Raw genomic sequence first — 15,604 nt, 5'->3', positions numbered from 1 at the left:
GTGGCAGCTGGGTGACTGGGTGCAGCATTCTGAAGTCTTGTTGTCACAGTGGAGTTGCCAGATTTAGGCTCAAACTAAAACCTAGGATCACTCACCGTATCTGGCAACTTGCACTTTAGTCGGAGACACGACACTGCGGGGCAAATGAAATCATGAAAGTTTTACCTCAGTAGGTGTGCGCGCCTGTCAGTTATTAGGTGAAGGCTACAAGGTAAGGCTACAGTGATGTATCATTGTTAGTGGTGGTTACGTTTTGTGGGCTTAGGGATTAGGGTTAGACAGCGGACTGTCAGACAAATGGGCTTCAGGTTGATCGGGATATTTTACAGACTAATGAAGTGTCAGAATAATACACTGTTGGCACATAGCACCATTTCAGACACTGTGAAAAACAGCAAATGTGTATTTCCTAATATGCTGAACTGAAATATTGAGAAATATCAAAGAGCATTAAATCTCCACAAAACATCTTAAAAAGTGAGCCTTTAAGACAAAAACATCCAAACAGTGTCAGCATGTCCAAAGTAATACTCAACGATCAAGACAGCGGGTGAGAGGATAGATCCATGGCTATGTAGCATTACACCATAAACCATGCTGGCTTCAGGTCACTTCTACAGCGTCCAACAGAAAGCGATGAAATGAGATGTGCCGGAACCAAAAACAACTTCATATCCACATTAAAATAATGCTGTGATGACGTCTGGGAGTGCTGATGAACGGGCTGACTGAACTCAAAAGCGGGGATGACACGAGGTCGGTGGTGAAGGGAAGACATGGATACACAATCACTGGGGCTCCTGGGGCAAAGGTCTGGTTTGAGTCTGATCCACTTCAGTCGAGTTGAAATTAAAGAGCTCATTTAGAAACAACAGGGACATCTATTTTGGGAGAACAAACCTCAGGCTTCCTGAAGCATGTGATAGTTGGAACTTTATGTACACTAGATCTTTATCTTTGAGAAGGAACTCTTCAATCTCAGTACACTGAAATGAACTTGATGTTAAGCAAAAACCGAAAATTTAAAAATTTGTTGCTTTTTTTTTTTAAATGTAAAATATGAGATTACATACAACACTTGACTTGTGAAAACCTTTTAACACGGTTGAACTGAAAATTCATGAGTTCACGTGATGAGGTTTTTGACCCAACAACAGGTGCAGCATGTTGAAAGACAAATGGACCGTCTTGATAATGACTCAAGCCAGAACCTGCCGTCGACCTTACTTGCTGGTAGAGTTGCGGCCTTGGTGCTGAATTCTCGATCATAGTGTGAATCATGAAGATTAGAGGCTCATTCTCCTTCGTCTAGCAGAGCGCCAAGGAGAAAGAGGATACAGTGGTGTAATCACACAGCGGTACATGTTGCTTGAAGGATCAGCCACTGTTTTAATAGCTGATATCCACAAGCTGGAATGGGACTAACCCTCTTTTTCTCTTTAACTAGAAAGAAAACCCCAGATTTCCATTGAAATTCATGATTATGGCTGGCAACAAGTAGTGGAAGTCAGCTTGGAAAGGCAATATTTAATGTAACATTTTAATTTCTAGAGCACACCGTAGCTGTCACATTCTTAAATGTATTTCTATGTAGGCATGAATTGGTTTAAGTTCATTTCAGTACATGATATTTTCATGGATCCATTTGGTTTCTGGTAAGTGAGACACGACCAGGACACGTCGGTCCAGCTCGATCTGGCCAAAACAGTCAAGACCTTTCCAGGGATCAAGTTGCTGAGACTTCTGCTTGTCTACTAAGCTTATCTTTAAGGTGTAGTAAAGACTTTCCACCTTCAACTGTATCACTACTACAACTGTTAACATGATGAAGCAAATTTCAATCACACTGAAGAAAAAGTGTGGTTTATTATCGCCACTTAGATATTATTTTTGTAGTTCTGGACATTGATTCTATATGTATGCCTGTTTTATCCTCAAGTAATTGCTGAGATATTGGAACAGCATCACTAAAAAAAAATTGGTCTAATGAGGCAAGACAATGGGTCACGTGATCAGACAGGTTGTAAACAAATCCTCTGGTTAGTCAAACTTATTTGGAAGAGAAAACAAAGGCAGTGAGGGATTATGACAATTTAGGTGTGCTAATATTTGGTTCACCTGCAAACTAAAACGTTACATCTTTACTGCACATGTTTCTGGACGTGTCAGCACTCCTTCAGTGATTCACTACACATTCAGTAGTTACTTTGGTGACTTTGCAAAGTGACTTTCCAAACATATTAGACATGAATTTAAATGAAAGCTTGACTGGAGGTACTTAAGAAAAGAGGTAATATATGTGATCTGGAAGAAACAAGCTGTTATAGAATGGATTGTTCCACCCAGAGCGACTGAGGGTAGAAATTGGACAGAAACCTTCAGAGGGAGGAAGAGCTCCTCAAATACACTCTTTGTACTTTTACTATTTTTTTGTGCAATTACCGTTTTAATTATCATCCCAATGGCTAGCCACTCCCACCTACACAACTTGCATAGGGCTAGTCTCTCCCTGAAGCACGTGACCTTTTCAGCGCCGAGCAGTCGTATTCAATAATGCATCAACAGTGGGAAGGCGAGTTCTAACCAACAGGCCAAAACAAACAGCACATTCAGATGCCTGCCTGACCAGGGTGTACCTCTGGGGACTGTCGACGGGCTCTGCTTTCCCTGCAACTAGTCTGGAAGCACGATCACGCTGCAATACAATGTAAGTAAGATACCAACATCCATTTTATTTCTAAGTGCCAGTAAGAGTTGGGCCTGATAACAAATACTTGTCACAATGAAATAACTCGCTCCTATTTTGAATTGCTATAAACAAAATTTGACATTTACATTTACTTCCTGGGAACTCCCTTGGTTTGTTTGAGCTGTTCTCGTCTTGAGCGTACAACGCTGACATTTGCAAACAATCAGAGAGGCCGAGTGTCGCTGCACTACATTACAAACAAATAAGGCTGACTGATGTTTATTACAGCCCCGTGCACAGTGCCTTCACAGAGGCTGCCATGGCTTTTAAATAACAGCATTACTGTGTTGCCCATTTCACTTTGGTGTCCATTGAGGAGCTAACCAGTGTTTAGCATATTGAAGCTAACTTGCTAAGGTGAAATACTTGACTTCCAGAACCCACCCAAAGTTTTTATATTGATTTCTTGCCTACAAGACAACTATTGTTCCTGTTTTATCTCAGTGTGCTATGAAAATCAACTTGCATACATTTGTAGCTTGTTTGATGTAGATAAGCTCCTGCAAAAGTATATTATTGTTGCATGCTTGCTCAGTTGATAGCAGTGATTTCTACACTTAATACTAATTCTAGGTACTAGGTCTCTGGTGTTTTGGACTCTGAACCCCAGCCGGCATCACTGATGGGTGTCAGAAGTGTGCTCTGTTGCTCTCGTAAACCACACTCAACAGTGACGTCACTCTACTTGTGTATTGTATTTTATCATGTACTTTGTGGTTCCTGTGTTTTTTTTTAATCTATTGATATTCTTAAATTTTTCAAAATATTAACATTATCAATAATGTTTTTTCATCAATATACCCAAAATAAACGCTTTACATTTCGCTCCCTCCAATGCACCTGTAACTATAACAGCCTCCATGTCAGCCTTAATACAACTCTTAGAGTCTTCAGTTCATAGTTCAAAATCCTCGTGCACCACACAGCGTCTCTCCTGCTAGGCTGCCAGGAGTCACCCACACTGAAGGGTAGGAGTTTGCATCAGCGTCTGGTTCAAAGGTAGTTAACTGACTTTACTAACAAACAGCAGAAATGGGCAGAAATGAGTCACTGCGCTGCGTTTCCATCTCCCGTCTCTATTTCCATTACAGTTGGTTTAGTTGGGCAATCTCTACTCAAGTTTCTGAAAGTTGATACTGAACGCCAGTGAAACCAGCAGCTACCTGCAGCTCAGCTTAGCTAAGAAGGTGGTACACACTGGAAAATGCTGAGCAACAATGTAAAAGGGCTAAAATGTGTATGCATGGATGCTGTATAGAGATATAAAGCAATGCTAGTTTCCACTAAAGTCCTAAAAAGCACCAGTGCCTCACAAAATGTTTAGTTTGATTCAAGCATTATATTTTGGACAACTTGAGGTGGAGACAGACAGGAGAAAGCTCAGAAGTCCTCACCTGGCTCTCCAGGTAAATAAGGTTCCGCTGGAGGTGATGGGAAAGAACGTCAGTCTGCAGTAGCCGCAGAAAAAGGAAGAGTAGAAACAGGAAAAGCGAGGAGGCCATGTTGGGTAGCGATGGACAGAGGCAGAAAAGAACAAGGGAGAACACAGAGGCACGGAAGGAAAAAGGGAGTCAAAAGCACATTTAAACAGGAAGGAAGAGATCATAAAAAGAGAAGATGGAGACTGTGATAACAGAGGATCAGTTAAAAGGCAGTGCTGCATACTAAACCTGTGTTTATTTATTTTCCAGTGAGAATAAACTTGAGGAACATGTTTTAGTCGCCTGACCGTAGCCATATTTTATTCCTGTCATGACTACAGTGTCTCCCTAACTGTAAATCATGCTGCAGTTGCCACGCACAGATATTGCAAAAAGATTTTTAAAGGGTTGGCATTGAATGGTCCAAACGTTGCCAGGGTTTGGCAGAGCCTACGTTGTGTCTGGTAATAGGGTTAAATGAGGAAGTTACATGAGATGCAAGAGGTATGTTGCCAGCACAATATGAAGGGTCATGACTTTATCTACAGTCATGCAGCGCTGTTTGAGAAGATGCGGTTGGATTCTGTGTTCCCACTGAGGCACTTTGTTCATAGTGTAACACATGCAGTACATGAAGGCCTGGCCAATACTTTCATTAGATATTTACAGCCAAGAGAGTTCCAGTAGTCATGTGGATCTGCTGTAAATGTTAGAAATGTAAAATAGATACATGAAAATAGATGACTTTACAGTAATGCAGCCTTTAAGACCAGGGAAGAGACATATTTGAGTACTATCGCTGTAAAACCACATCACAATATGATTTTATAGCTTTGTGTTTATCACATGCAGATTGTTAAAAGGGACCTCTATTTGTAGGTATTTCACTGTTTAAATGACTAATAGGTCAAAACTGTTTTGGAATTGGTCCAGTAGATCACCTCTGCCACAAAATGGGCTTCAATGGAGCAACTGCACCCGATCAGAGTACGTCCACTGAAAGTGTTTGTCTTTGCTACTGACAGGCTCAGACTGTTATTCTTAATGACATCATTATGGAAAGAGACGCGGACCCCTACAGAAGCCGCCCACATTGAGCCTGGTTCTGTTCCAGGTTTCTTCCTCCACTGTTTCCTAATATAATATCTGATGCTGCTCATGTGGGGATTGTTGAATCCTTAATGTTGAATTCCTGAATCGTTGGGTCTCTCTCTAATTAAAGAGTTTGGTCTAGACCTGCTCTTTATGGAAAGAGTCTGGAGATGAATGTTGTGAATTGGCGCTATATAAATAAAGATTGATTGATTGATTGATTGATAAACATTACGTCCCGTATTCTGCCAAGAAGAATGCCTGTTTTTGATTTGCGACCGCTGGCTGATCTACTGGACCAGTTCTAAAACTTTTCCCCCATTAGTCACCAAAACCTGTGAAATCGGGCTCATGTTCAAAAATACTGGAGTCCTCTTTTAAGCTGTCACTACTTGTTCTGCAATATCAATCCTGTCATTCACAAATCTCTGAGCAATCCATTTTACAGTCTTCCAAATATGCTACCAGAGAGCTGGTAAGGTTGATCCAAAAATAAAACACACCGACGGTCTCAAACCAGCAGTCTGAGAAGAGACAACGGATGCCATGCTATCCGATGCATCGGCTGTGATGCATCCGTGCTCTCCTGGCTCGCTACCACACACACACACACACACCTCGAGCAGACACATGCACGGAAAAGCATAGTGACCCCATGCAAAAAACACACACACTCAAACCCCACACATACACAGGGTGCATAAGAAAACCCAAAAACATCCACCCATCAATCCCCTACATCCCAAACAACACGACACCTCCACCAAGCCTCCCCACACACTGATGCCGGAACAATACTCCAAAATGAAATTGAATTTGGGTTCGTGTTTCCATCGCCAAATGACAACCAACACACCTGCAACTGTGAGTTTCCCCACTGGGGGGCTAATAAAGGAATATCTTAACTGGTCTAACAAGTCGTGTGTCTTTCTCAAACCTGATGCAAACAGTAAACTTGTAATTCTATGAAGTGTTAACAGTTTAGGTTTACTTGTTTGCCACCATTGCTGTCAAGTTATTTTCGGATTTCTGGCACAAAATGGCTGAGATCTTTGCCCCGCTCGACTTCATTTGTCTTAATGGAAAAATAACTCTCTGTATCCGTTGAAATTAAATTTAGATTTTTAGTTCGTGGTAGTTTAACTTAAACATATGTTCTTACCGTGCCGGCCAGAATCCCCTTACAGTACTTTCTGTGGTAAATTCCTATGGTACTTTTGCATTCCTCTCATGTTTTCTGTGTTTTTTGTGGTAATATTTAATGGCATTTACCAAAGAATTAGGGAACCACAAATGTCTTAACCACATTTTGAGCTAGTGTATCTTATAGAGGTCAAGGTATTTCACTGGATAAATGGAAAGTGATAGTGCTCGAGGGGGGCATAGGATTCATCTTCTTGAAACCGTGAATGTTTGTACACAATTTGACGAAAAATCTATTTCAGAGCTTGAGTAGCAGTGAGTACTTTCAGAACATACCAAAAACAATTTCATCTGGAGTGAACTAAGAGTGATAAGCCAGGAACCTCCACTTGGCACATTTACACACAGAATATGGGATTTTAGCAGTTTGGTTGAGAACGCACCAATGCGTGCATGCACACACATGTACTGTATACACTCAGTGCTGACCTTGGCGTTGGGCCCCTCCATACCCAGGGCCATTAGCTGAGTTACTGTGTGTTCCCGCAGACTGTTGAGCTCCGCCTGCTGCCGGCGGAGCTTGATCAGCAGCAGGGTCAGCTCCTCGGGCTGCACAGAGCAACACAGAGGAAGAGAAGAAGAGCCGCCACACTGATGACGTCAACAACACCATTCCACTTGAAATGAAACATGATGACCTTTAAGATGAGAGGGACTACCTTCCACATCTGATTAATTGTCCAGCAGCAACCCTATGATTGGATAATGATGCATTTAAACTAACAAAGCAACACCTGGACGTCCCTTTATTCTCAACCTGGAGGCAGAAGTGTTAATACACTGACGACTGTGTGGTTACATTTCAACTGCTACAGCTATCAGCTGCAAACCAGGATCAAGAGGGAGAAGGATTTGGCACTGAAATCATAGAGAAAACATGTGATTCCAGAAATGTAGGCCATTAGCTGATACAATTTAACACTTAATACACAGATTTTAGTGGCCAGTGGAGCAGAAGAACTCCACAACACGCTAACAGACACACAGTACTGACATATGAATGCTTTATGAAGTTGCTCTGACTAATATCCAGCAGATACAGAGCGACATTAGCACCAATTCTCTCTGCATGTGTTATTGTGCGTAGTGCATTTATCAGAGATTCCTTGCTGAAGATAACTACCTAAACCAAATGTGCTTGTGCTAAAAGTGCAGTTTAACAATGAGCTTAAACACGCTGATCTTAATGGACTTATCTACTTGGCGGCCAAAACACAACTCCAAATGGATGCTAATGCTGCTCTGTGTCTGCTGGACGTGTAAGAAGGCGCCATATAAACTGTGATAATGTTGTTTACAGCTCAAATGACCAAAAAATAATCTATTGCTGATGCTTTAAGGTAAAAGTTCTTTTTCCTCCAGACAGACTGAAGATAACAGTGCGGCTTGAAACGTTGTCTCATCAGTGCTACGGTCTTATTTGGGGGATTGCCTGTTGTTATTACGTCCCATTATTCTGAAACTCCAACAGTCTGAAATACATTCGTTATCCTGAAAAAAAAAAACATTGCCCTGAAAACACACTCTCTCTGTAGTTGTTAGTTGTTAATTATTAGTCAGTGGCTGCCGGCCCCCTCCATAGTCCTGAATCACCAGACTACCTCTCTGGCCTTACACCAAACAACTATTCAAGCAATTTTACTTTTGCAGAAAGTCACCTGAGTCATAATGCAGGCTGCATGGTAAGGCTGGTGGTTAAGTTTCTATGAGATAACAGATTGTAGGATAAATAGGACATACTGGAATAATGAGCTATCAGAACTACGGCGTAGCGGCCATGTTTGTGCCTAAATCACTTTTTTTCTCAAGACTCTCAGCAGGTATCTCTCTATAGCAATGCGATACTATATGTCAGCCTGAGAGAAAATGTTGTCAGTGACCAGACAACTTTGCTGCTGGCCAACATCGTTGTGCTTCCGCCGTCTAATTTAACACAAACACAGAAAGTCTCACACGCAGCCACACACACACACTCGTGATGCAGTGAAAATAAAGGTGGCAAAACAGCACACTGCAAAAGTCGAGTTGAAAATTACTGGACATATTTTTCTCATCAAGCTGCCGACACGCTTGACAAGCAATCGTGCTATTATTCACAGATGGCTTCAAACAGAAACAGCAGTCTGTACTCCTGATTGTTGTTGCTTCAGTTTGAAAGCAAAGACTATTCCACTTGTACAATTGCATTGTGTGTTTGCGCTGTCACTATGAGACAATGGCACTGTCAATAATTCCATTGGTCCCGCTGAGACAAGTGGAAGAAACAGCAATAAGAGGCTGCTGACAATGAAACAGCATTAAGACAGACGTGTGAGCTGTGTGTTAGTGTGTGAGTGTTGGGAAATGTCAGTGATGGACAGTAGTAGATGTAAATGTTCTATTCACTCTTTGGAATTGTTCACTGAAAGTATCAGGTCGGATCTCATGGTATGGAGTGTGTGGCAGCACTCACTGTCTTGCCTTGCAGGGACTGTGGGGTGATGGTCTGAGGAGGGACGCCAGCGGTGATGGATCGTTGGTCAGGTGGGTAGCCATACTGTGGGGGGAGAGGGATGATTTTAGTTCATGGGATCTTTTCTGCCACTGTTTCCTAATATATCATCTGATGCTGCTCATGTGAGGATTGTTGAATCCTTAATGTTGAATTCCTGAATCGTTGGGTCTCTCTCTAATTAAAGAGTTTGGTCTAGACCTGCTCTTTATGGAAAGAGTCTGGAGATAACGCTGTTATGAATTGAGGCATCATCCATTATATTAGAAATGTGTTCATTTGGATGAATTCTCGAACTATTTATGAAATAAAATTGAAGACTGAAAATGTCAGTTCTGTTGGTTTCACATCAGCACTTCAGACTATTTCAGCTGTTGGTCCATCGCTTGCTAAGTGGGGCTCATTGCTTTTCTGCTCTCCTGCTATTCTTTACACACTCTTGTTCACATCTTACAGTGGACTCAGTACATGGACCTACTGTCGTTTGCTGGACGGCACAAATTTTCTTCAACTCTAACTAAAAAAAATATGAAATTATATTATTCTCCTCCTGTAGTCACTCTCTCATCTCCAATTAATTCAGAAAGCAGCAGGAAAGCTTCTTGCTGATTTATCACAGCAGCCCAATCCTGTCTTCCCTCTATCGGCTCCCTGTTCAATTTAGAATTGATATCAAGATTTTACTGATCCCTTTTAAAGCACATCTGGGTCTGGCCCCGGGCTACATAGCAGAAATATTGATGCAATACACGGCAGTTTGCAGCCTTAGACCCTCAGGTAGGCTCTCTCTTAAGTAGGGAGTTATAGGCTTAAAGGCCGTACCCACTTCTGATTGCACTCTCTCGCACTCATCCGTCCACCTGCCTTCATAACGACCTGATTTAACATCTACAGCTGATTGGAAACACTGCAGCCAAAACTCTTACAAATGTCTCATATACAGTAAATGGCATACACCATGGTGAACAATGACTAGCGGTGATGTTAGATATAAATGTTTTGTAGCTGATGCATTTGTCATGTCCTTTAACTGAATTGATTCACTGATGTAAAAACGAGGAACATTATTAAAAAGAGAAGGTAACAATAGAAAACATTGAGCTGCTACAGTGGGCTAAAGGGTATCTATTGCACTGATGCAGGCAAAAGTAAAATAAACATCTCTCTTAAAGTCATTTATTCCTAAATTCAGTTTAACTGCTACAACAAAACTGGATGAACACTGAGGCAGGATGAGCAGCTGCTCCAGGGCCCCCAAGGCCCCAGGTTCACTCTATGGCAATTATTTTATAGACTGGTTCATTGAAAACTTGTTTGGTAATATGCACCACTGAAGGCTGGTTTTTGCAATGAGACCCCCTTAAGGTTAATACGGCTCTGCAGTAAAACTTTTTTATTGGGTTTGTTGCACTGCAGTGCTACTATAATGTCTATAATGTTTATTTTTTTATAGAGTCTGCATTATTCCACTCATTGTTCCCCAATCCGAAGGTGTTCTCAGTAGCTTCCTTCTCTCTCCGGCTGTGAATACAAAGCAGGACGCATGTCGCTCAGTGCATTAGCGTGAGCTGTCTAGTGTGTCTCAGAGTGCAAACTCGATCGGAGGTGTCACTGTGGCACACAGCCTGGGGATGAGGTCTTACCTGAGCTTTGGACTTGTGACAGGAGGATTGCACTCATCCACTGAAGTAAGAATCATTGACTGATTTTTAACTTTACTCTGTATCCTGCCCAAATCTCTCTGGAGACCTTTCTGGGGAAATACTGTGGACTCCTCAGAGTTAGATTCCCTAACTGACAGGATGTTTTGAGTTGATGGGGGTGGAATACCATGTACATTAACGAGTGTTTTGTTGGCTACATTTTGTCTGATTTTCCTCATCTCCATTGTATTCAAGGTCTGTGACTGTGATACACTAATATTTAAGAACCACTTCAACTCAGGAATTCTACCTGTTTTCCCATCAAACCAAGAATCAGGCTTCGTGAGAACGACAAGCCTTAAGAAATGCTGCATATTTAGGGTTTTTATTTCTACATTTCAGCTGAAACTTGAAATCAATTTTTTACAAAACAGAATCAAACGCTCTCCTACAGGCCGTACCTGTATTTATTGTGTTCAAGTACCATAATTAAAAGGGTTCACCTCCTGTTTCAAATTGAAATTGGAAAATCACAGCTACAGGAAACATTTTCAGTGTTTTTTAGTTTGGAATTGTAGAGGAAAGAACGTTCGAAGAAGAAAAGTGTGTTTTTTTGCTAAGAAATGATTTGAGGGTGAGACTCAATGTAAGTAAGGTGTTGGACTAGAAAAGTGTCAGAACTAAAGGTAGCTCATTCTTTTTTTTCATTCATTCAGTCTAAAAACATACATGGGAAGGCCTTTTCACACCAGAAAAATGTTTTGTACAATTCATTTGATGATGATGATGCAGCTTTTATTTGTTGAGTCAAGGTCAACTTTGAACGAGGTTTCGCTCCCGACATTGTACACATCTGACCAATCAACATGCTCATTACGGACAGAATCACATTAGTATTCCAAAAAATACAGAATGTACGATGATGGTGCATGTATATAAAGCTTCAACAGTCTCCATTAAATGTCTAAAACTGCTGATCATGCCCTTAATGTATGTATTTTGTAATGTTGAAGCTGACATGCCTAGTTAGGTTAACTATGTCACAGTGATTTCACTTTGTTTGCTGTCACAAAACAATGAGTAGGCCTAGACTGCATGTTATAGATTAAGAACCTTACTAATTTGTTTGCAAAACTGCGTCACACTTGTGAATAGTCAGGTGAGTCAAAATTCCCCTCTGAATTATTTGCAGTTTTGTGCCATTTATTTATGCCATTATCTGTGTGTTGACTCCTTAATAGTAAATATTTCTTGTACTGTGCAATAATGTTCAGTCCTGAGTCCATTTTTCTGTCTTTACATGCATTTTCATGATTATATGAGTCAAACACCAGTGCCGTGCCCTTTACCTTTGTGAGGTGAGCCCTGTGCCGGTGGTCCAGCGTCACGTCCCCCCTGAAGACAGGCGAGGACACCTCCGAGTGGGAGCTACTGGGGTTCTGAGCGACCTGCTGGCGAGGAGGGGAGAAGGTGCTGTAGAGGGCTAGGGAGCCGTGAGACGGTGAGGTGGGGATGGAGTGCGCCACGGCGTGCTCAGAGATGTTGCCCATGGTCTTTGTGCTGGGCAAGGTGCCGTAATGACCCACAGCTGGAAGCACAACAGAAGGGAGAGAACAGAAAGTCTCAGTGGAGTCAGAGGCTTCCCTTGACCACAAAATCTTATGTGGCGGTCATGTAATTGGAGTTACAGTACAAAACAGAGAGGCTGGCTATTTGAAAAAACAACTAGAATGGGATCTCGAGATAAAAGATTGTGCCCACTACAGGAATGTGAAATGACTTGCTGTGTGTGGTTTAATACTATATACAGTAATAATGGTGGTCTATGGAAAAATATATTTTGGGCTGCAGTTTTTTCTTCTTTTGTTGTAGCACTGTTGGCCACTGTGACAAAAGCAGTTTTCAGGTATTCACTATCACTACCTAGGATTGCTGTGACACAATCTCAAGTTACTAACAGAATAACACGACCATGCAGTCCTAATCAGCAAACTGTAACGTCAAGAAATGTTAAGAAAATCCGAATGCGCCTGTGGTATCTGTACCTGTCGGATGAGCCAGACTTTGCCTGGAGTAGGCCTGCCTCTGCTGCCACTCATACAGCTGCCACATGGTGTCGTCCCTCATCGACCTCCTCTTCTCTGCTGTGGAGGCGGCGGTGGTGGAGGAAGGACGGAGGGCCCGGTCATACATGGAGCCTGCCACACTGCAGATGCTGTCGGGCCTCATCATACTGTTGCGCGGCAGTGTGCGATAGCCCTCTGGATAGCGGGGAACAATCTGAGCACGGTGGCTGGGCATGTTCCTGGGTAAGGTCTGGTACGACATAATGCTGAGAGAGAGAGAGATCAGGCACACCGATGAGCAAAGAGAATATTCGCTAATAACAACTGAGTGTGCTGTGTGTTCATCGTGGGCACACACAACACACTCACAAAGTCTGCAGCCAGAGGAAGAAACAGTTAATCAGTACAGTGACAGCTTCAATCGTGAAATGTGACTCAGAAATGTTTGCACTATTATGCATATTGTGAATTTCCCCCTATGGGGGATCAATAAAGAAAGTCTAAGTCATTCCAAGAATAAATCATTACTCTTGTTGTTATAGCTGCAACATTTTAGTTTGCTCTTGACAAAATAAAAACACTGCATTGTTGAAAAGGCTGAAGGCAAACAGCAGGCGAGCCTCGCCGATATAACACAGCAAGCACATGTGGTCGTTTTTCACATAAAGAAAGGTTGTGTATTAAGTACTGCACTTTTGAACGCACCACTACGCACTGAAATGAGCAAAACACGTGTGGCCAAAACTGAGTGGACCAGTAAAGAGTTGTGGACAACATGTTAACCAGCGGACAATAGGGCTCCGCTGCACTAATAAGTTAACGAAGGTCAATATACTCTTCCCCAAATGAAGGCCTGTCTGGACAGCAATCATATCTGGGGTAAATCCAGTCTCCATAGATTCATGTAGGCAGCTTAACTGTAGAGCTCAGCTAGAACCAGAACTAAAGTAAATAAAGGGTTTTATAAGGTGAATACACCTGCAGGTATTACTCCCCAACAGACACACCCTAAACTAAACCTGGCCTGAATGACTATGGTATTCATTGTTCAAAGCTATCTTGAATACAATACAATTCACCTGTCATATGTTTATCTATTATGAGTTATGGGCCTCTTTAATCATTCATTTTGTCCATACAGGCTGTGCAATCCTTCAGTAGAGTATCAACAGCCTTCCACACTTGGAACAAATGGGAATTTTCGTTCCAGCAGTCAATATCATTGTGACCCATGTTTTGTCCCACCGAGGCACCCACACGTGAGAGCGAGGGCGTGTCCCTGTAGTGTTTAGGAGAGCACAAACAAGGAATTCTGTAATAAAAAACATAACATAATAACTTGGAACGATACTGACTTTATTCACTTTGGGGACTGATTCTGAAAAACATCTGTTATCCTGAAAGCAAACGCTCATCGCTCCTATGGGCCACTGCTCCCTGCATCTGTTAGTTCAGTGACGACCATGGAGCTGCATTGGCGGGGGTTTACTGTCGCAGACAAATGTCCAATGTCAGATTAAAATCACTGCTGTATTGTTGAAGTCATGGTTGTTGAGGCCCTTTGTTGTCATGACACTGTAGAATAATCGGATTGAACTGCAGTCAGTCATTTCACAGCATGAACTGGTGAACGGAAAAGGAATGTTCAAGGGCAAACGAAACAAAACATGATTTAGTTTTTAAATCTCAATGATATAAAGTAACCTATAGTGAGAAATACAGCGGTGAGAGCCACTGAACCCCTGTGATGGTAGACAGGCCAGGTAAGAGAGAACGCTTGCAAGTTTTTTTAAGGCAGCAAAAATCTACTTTGCAGAAACTAATAAATGTGCATATAAGTGAATAAATGAATGAATGAGTCTTTAAAGCAGTCAGAGACTCATGAATCTTGCAGTGGCCAGACCTCCATCTACTGCAGCAAGAAACACTGTTGTGTCTGTTGTGCTTTATGCTAAGGAGACATTTACTGCCTTTGTACTAATCAAGGTAACAAAAACGGATGCTGATATCAAACTTGCAGGTCTGATTAGGGAGTTGTGTGACATTTAAGCCTCACTCAGTTACTTGTATTGTTAGCACCCCGTCACACATTTTAATGTGGTTAAAATGTATGAATGCCTTCCACACAGACACCTGCAGCCGCTTATCCAGCAGCCAGTGGATCGATGCCTTTAATCGGGATGCGCTGAATAGGAACCAGGTGAATTATCTGTACGCGTGTCTCTTGACATGTATGGTGTGCCTGACTGGCTTTAATCATCAAACTACCTCTGCTTCACTTTCACTTCGGCTTTGACCTGGGAACATGAAGTAATGAGAAGCTCATTATCATCACAGAACATTAGCAGCTAATCTTAAAATGGGACTGATTGTGTAGGACTGTGGCTAAGACCTCATGTGTCCACAGGGAGACATATTATGGACGTTGTCACTGTCCCTGCCCATCACCATTCGTCACCCGGATGGGTCGAGCATCACAGCCTTCAGTCATCTCTTTTAACCTCTGCGTGGAGTGGAGAGATGAGCTAATATTCTGATTTGCAGCGGCTAGCCAGTGAGCAGGCACAACCTGAAGGACTTAACCACGAATGTACATCTTTTGACTTTATCATTATTGCCAGACACGTTCGACCTTCCAGGCAGCCGCTTCATCTCACTCGGCTATGAATATTACAAAGGGGCGCCTCTTTGTTGATTTCCTCAGCATTGTGTGCCACAGTTCAAGAGCTTCTCTCTGTATGCCAATGCAAAGAAATTCACCTGAGCATGCACGAGCAAATCAAAACAATAAAACCGACTGAATACGCTCCAATTTTGTTGGAACATTATGCAAAGAAGAACATTAGTTAGCAAGATTATTATTGATTTCCAGGAATCATTAATAAGTTCAATTGGATGCAGAGGTTTTTTTATATAGAAACCCCAGAGACTGTTGGTCT

The 15,604-nt window shown here is 42.0% G+C and overlaps 1 protein-coding gene across 1 annotated transcript in view; it reads right to left on the bottom strand.

Moving 5' to 3' along the window:
* LOC139221536 (pleckstrin homology domain-containing family A member 5-like) overlaps positions 1-15,604 on the bottom strand; it is a 178,570-nt gene that overhangs the window by 13,598 nt on the left and 149,368 nt on the right. The window contains exons 11-14 of the mRNA XM_070853438.1: positions 12,645-12,931; positions 11,949-12,187; positions 8,918-9,001; positions 6,895-7,014 (exon numbers count right to left, since the gene is read on the bottom strand). Coding sequence (XP_070709539.1) covers positions 6,895-7,014; positions 8,918-9,001; positions 11,949-12,187; positions 12,645-12,931 — 730 coding nt within the window. The remainder of the gene's footprint in view (positions 1-6,894; positions 7,015-8,917; positions 9,002-11,948; positions 12,188-12,644; positions 12,932-15,604) is intronic.

This window comes from Pempheris klunzingeri, chromosome 22 (genome assembly GCF_042242105.1).
Source record: "Pempheris klunzingeri isolate RE-2024b chromosome 22, fPemKlu1.hap1, whole genome shotgun sequence".
NCBI classification, from domain to species: domain Eukaryota; kingdom Metazoa; phylum Chordata; class Actinopteri; order Acropomatiformes; family Pempheridae; genus Pempheris; species Pempheris klunzingeri.
Note: the sequence above shows the minus strand (reverse complement) of the source record. Positions and strands in the feature narration are given on the sequence as shown.